At 31.8% G+C, this 4,456-nt stretch overlaps 1 protein-coding gene across 1 annotated transcript in view; it reads right to left on the bottom strand.

Moving 5' to 3' along the window:
* The window catches only part of LOC107645384 (dirigent protein 1), a gene marked incomplete in the record, with an annotated part of 1,062 nt that continues 219 nt past the window's right edge, over positions 3,614-4,456 (bottom strand). The window contains 1 exon segment of the mRNA XM_021103738.1: positions 3,614-4,456. Coding sequence (XP_020959397.1) covers positions 3,857-4,456 — 600 coding nt within the window.

Below are 4,456 nucleotides of genomic sequence, written 5' to 3'. Positions count from 1 at the left end.
TTCCCAAAAAAGGGAAAAAATACCAATTAATAATTTTTCAATGGAGTGATGAAGTACTATAATACAATTTGAAGAAAGTGAATATAGGGCGAATTTGAAGGGTTAAGGTAGTGAATTTCAGGATTGATGACCTAGTTAAGTCATCCCTAAAATAATATCGAGATTTATTCGAAGATCCTATTCAATCTTACCATTGCTAGCAAGTTGAAAAAGATGGGCTTTTAAAATCAGAATTATAGAAGATAAATGAAAATTCATTGAAATTAAGGTAGAAGTGAGTCAAACTAATTTGTCAATTAGCTAGCTCCAACTTAATTCATTCACGATTTGATAAGTTCAATTTTTGTGAGTTAAATTTGAATCTGGATTAATTCAACTAAGCTAGTTTCCATTCTTCTTGTAATTACAATGAATTTGTCAACAATTATTTGATTTTTTTTTTGGTGACTTAACAATTATTTGATTAATTGTACCTGGATTAAATTTAATCTTTAGGCGATTTAACCAATATCTTATTAGCGATAATAACTTCACACGTTACGCCATGTCTAAAAAAAAATGATAATAATTTAAATAATAATAAACCACACATTGCCACATGTATGTGTAATTTTTTATGGAACAGTTAATTATTTTTCATAGATGTGATTGTGTTTATTCGGACGATAACTAACTGTGCTTGAAGTTGTTAATTATTTTTTATGGAACACATGTTTGATCATTAGCTGAAGTGGTTAATTTTTTGTGGGCCAAGGATATCATCAATTTTGCACATATCATACATTCAGACGGATGATTTATGACTTTGAGATAACAACGATAAGAAGATGGTGGAGAATGCTGAATTTTAAAAGAGCATAAGCAACAAGAAGTGGGAAGAGAAGAATCATTGTGAAAATGGATTCCTTGGAACTTGGAAGTGTGTTTTTGGATTGTGGTTTGTCAAATTAAAATTTGAATAAAAGTGATTTTATAGAATTGATTTTGGATAGAAGTAAGTTTGTGTCAACATGATTTATGTTTGGTAACTCTTTACCAAAATTGATTTTGATAAAATAAATATTGTTTGGATAATATTAGTTAAAATCACTTTTAGATAGATAATTACTTAAAAGAACGTTATATTAAATTATAATGTCATTTTCTTATACATGTTTAATTTTCTTTTTTATACTTTTTTTTATATGTTTTTTATATAGTTTATTTTTAATACTCTTAGTACTCTTTTTTAGTACATTATAATTTTTAACTATTATTATTATTTATGATTAATTTTTTTATTTAATTTATTTTACTTAATAGGATCAATAGAATTTAATAAATAATGCAATAATATGTATAAAGGATAAAGTTGGTAAAAGAAAAATAAATGTTGAAGGTAGTGGCTAAAAACACGTTAGTACAATGGAGAAGTTAAAAGTTATTGCTTCTTGTAAATGTGGTTTTATGAACAAAATCACTTATACTTTTTAGAGAAGAAAATTAGCTAAACAAAAAATTAAAACTTTTAAAAAGTTCTAACGTTGCTTTTTCTCTTTAGACATGGTTACCAAACACACTCAAAGGGTCTTTGAAAGAGTTTGCAAAGAACAGACTTAAGTACTTAACCACACATTTGGGTTCAGGTTTTTAGATAAGTCTCTAATCTACCATTAACTTTAAATTATAATTAAAAAACGAAAAAAAGAGAAGAAGAAGAAAAAGAAAAAATCATTAGTAAATGCCTAATTTTTTTTTACTCTTCACATTTAAGAGTTCTAAGCCAAGATTTAAATTTAGGTGCAAAATATTAACAAACAACATATTTAGTCACTCAATTAAAGTTTTACTTTAATAAATGTTTAACTTTTTTTTGTTGGTCAAACAATAAATGTGTAATTGAAAACCTATGTTTGAACTACTGGGCTTGTGAGATCAGCTGCTGGGTCTAAATGGCAATATAATATTTTGGGCTATCCCATGACCTAAGGGGTTAGGCCTATATCTCCACTCTATGGGTTAGGCCCATATCTAAAGCTTTACTGTTGACTTGTTTTTTTCCCACGAAATTTTTTTATTAGAATAATATTATTGTTATGAAGGGTAACCGGGGATTAATGGGCTGGATGGCGTTGGTTGGCCCAAACGTATGAAGGAGATGGCTTTTGGATGGATCAGCAACTCGGTGCCCTCTGTCCGACTTGTGTGTGTGAAGGAATGGGGGGTGGTACCTGCAAAGATACTCCGATGCCTAAGTTAGCAAGAGTGTGAGCAGGTTTAGAATGTATTGGAACTTAGAGATACCTGAGGGGTGTCAGTGTATTTATAGTGGTGAACCAATAACCACCGTTGGAGTAGTGCCACCTTTTTAGGCGGATAACCGTCCCTTTATCTTAGGGAGGTTAATATATGGCTCTATGAAGTGGTTAGAGAGATTCTAGGGGCAGTTACTCATTCAAATGAGTATTTATCTGCCAGCTAATCCTCGTATCCGACTTCTTTGGAGCAGGTCGTGTTGTGTACCGACTTCCTGAGACGAGGGCTGGTACCGAGTGAAGCCAACTCTTTGGGTTGGGCTTCTTTTATTTGGATCCTGGACCTTAGCGTTGGGTCAGGGTAGAAACAATTATATATTTAATTTTTTTTAACTAAATTTAATTAAATTGATCTAATATAATAAAAATTAATTATAATTAATATAATTTTAAATTTTATTTTTTAATTTAGTTAAATTTAGTTCATAAAAAAATTTAAATGTATATATAGTATTACTATTCTACATATTCATGGCCTAATGTTTGGCTTCTCATTTGACATCGCTAATAGGAAGTACGTACTTTCACGTCCGAACAAAAAAAGAAAGTGCGTACTTTTATATAAGTCCGATGCAAATATTAATTTAACTACTTACTATTAGTGATAATAAATATAGCATTTATAAGAATAATCTCTTATGGTAGCTGAGATTTAATTTAACCTAACTAATTTTTTTTTGTATTATTTAGATATCAATCATATACACAAAACTCATATAAAATATAATAAAAATGTATAAACAATACATATATAACGATTGATTTTTAACGTTATTATATAATAATTTTGTTTACGTATAATCCACCATATAATTTATATGACACCTGTTAATTTAATGGGTTGGTACAAAGTATTAAGTAGCACTTGTACAGTAACAAGTTGTGCAAAAGCATAAGAATTAACAGGGTTCTCCATGGCATAATATATCTATCTAAATGGGTGTTATTTAATTTGGTTGCAGTTTTAGACTTTTATAGTAGACCAAACTTCACTTGGTCAGGAGTCACCAACGGAAGTTGTTCAACATAAATGGTGTGTTTAATTATGATACATTGATGCGTGTCATTTTGTCATATTCTTTTGTTATTTTTATTTTCTTACGTTGACTACTACTATTATTTTCTTACATTGACTAATGACTACTACTAAAGCCGTTGAAGGCTATTATTTTAGAGGTGTCCTTATTATATTACTTCGAGTGTTTCTGACATTTTCAAATTTGACTGAAACATGCTTAGCTTCTCTCCTGCTTTGGAGCTTAGGTTATAGTTTTTATTGTTCAATTATAAAAGTAACAATTGCATGCACGCATTAGTAACACAAAAGGAACCAAGTTACTATATTAGATTAGGATAATATAAAGTTCTCATCTTATTAATATATATAAACACCAATTGATCATGCATGGTTTATTTCAAGATACATGCCTATAGTACATACTAGAGATTACCATTAAAAAACAAGACAGAAAAATGACTTGATAATTCACTAATCTTTATTTCTGGAGAATATGACGATTTTGCCCTAACCTAAACTAAACCACTTGTGTAATTTCATTTGTTCAGTTAACTGTAGGTTCGATCTTGGCCAATAAAGGATCTACCATATATTCAAGGCCCTCTTTAAAATGAGCAGGATTTGAATCAAGAAGAGGGGTTAAGTAGTGGTACACATAAACATTGTATTCCACAATAGCATCACCTTTTGAGAAATCAACCGTAACGAAATTGGTCCTAGCAATCCCACGTGCGAATTGGAACACACCAGTTCCACCAACGATTGGCATCTCTCTAACGGGTAGCTCAACGTTGTTACGCCCCAAAACGCTGAGTGTGCTTCCGTTGAATTCTCCTTCCGTGAATGCAAACGTCATCACCATCATTAGGGCCATTTCCACTTGCGAAATTGACGTATATAGCCCTTGGGCCTTTCCTATCAGCTTTGACTCCGGTTCCGGCCCAGCGGTTAGTGGGTCTTCTATAATTACCGTAGTCCCGAAGGGAAGGGTGTCTTTTGCCCTTCCCTCGGGCTCGGCAATGATGCGCATAGTGGGCTTTGGCCCACTAACGACGTCGTGGAAGAAGAAGTGGAGGTGGGTGAGTTTCTCCTCATGAAAGCCCAAAGATCTCGGGGAGATTCTCCGGGCGAAGCCCACGGATTC

Source organism: Arachis ipaensis, chromosome B06, assembly GCF_000816755.2.
Source record: "Arachis ipaensis cultivar K30076 chromosome B06, Araip1.1, whole genome shotgun sequence".
NCBI lineage: Eukaryota > Viridiplantae > Streptophyta > Magnoliopsida > Fabales > Fabaceae > Arachis > Arachis ipaensis.
The sequence above is the reverse complement of the archived record's forward strand: the minus strand, read 5'-3'. Positions and strand labels throughout refer to the sequence as shown.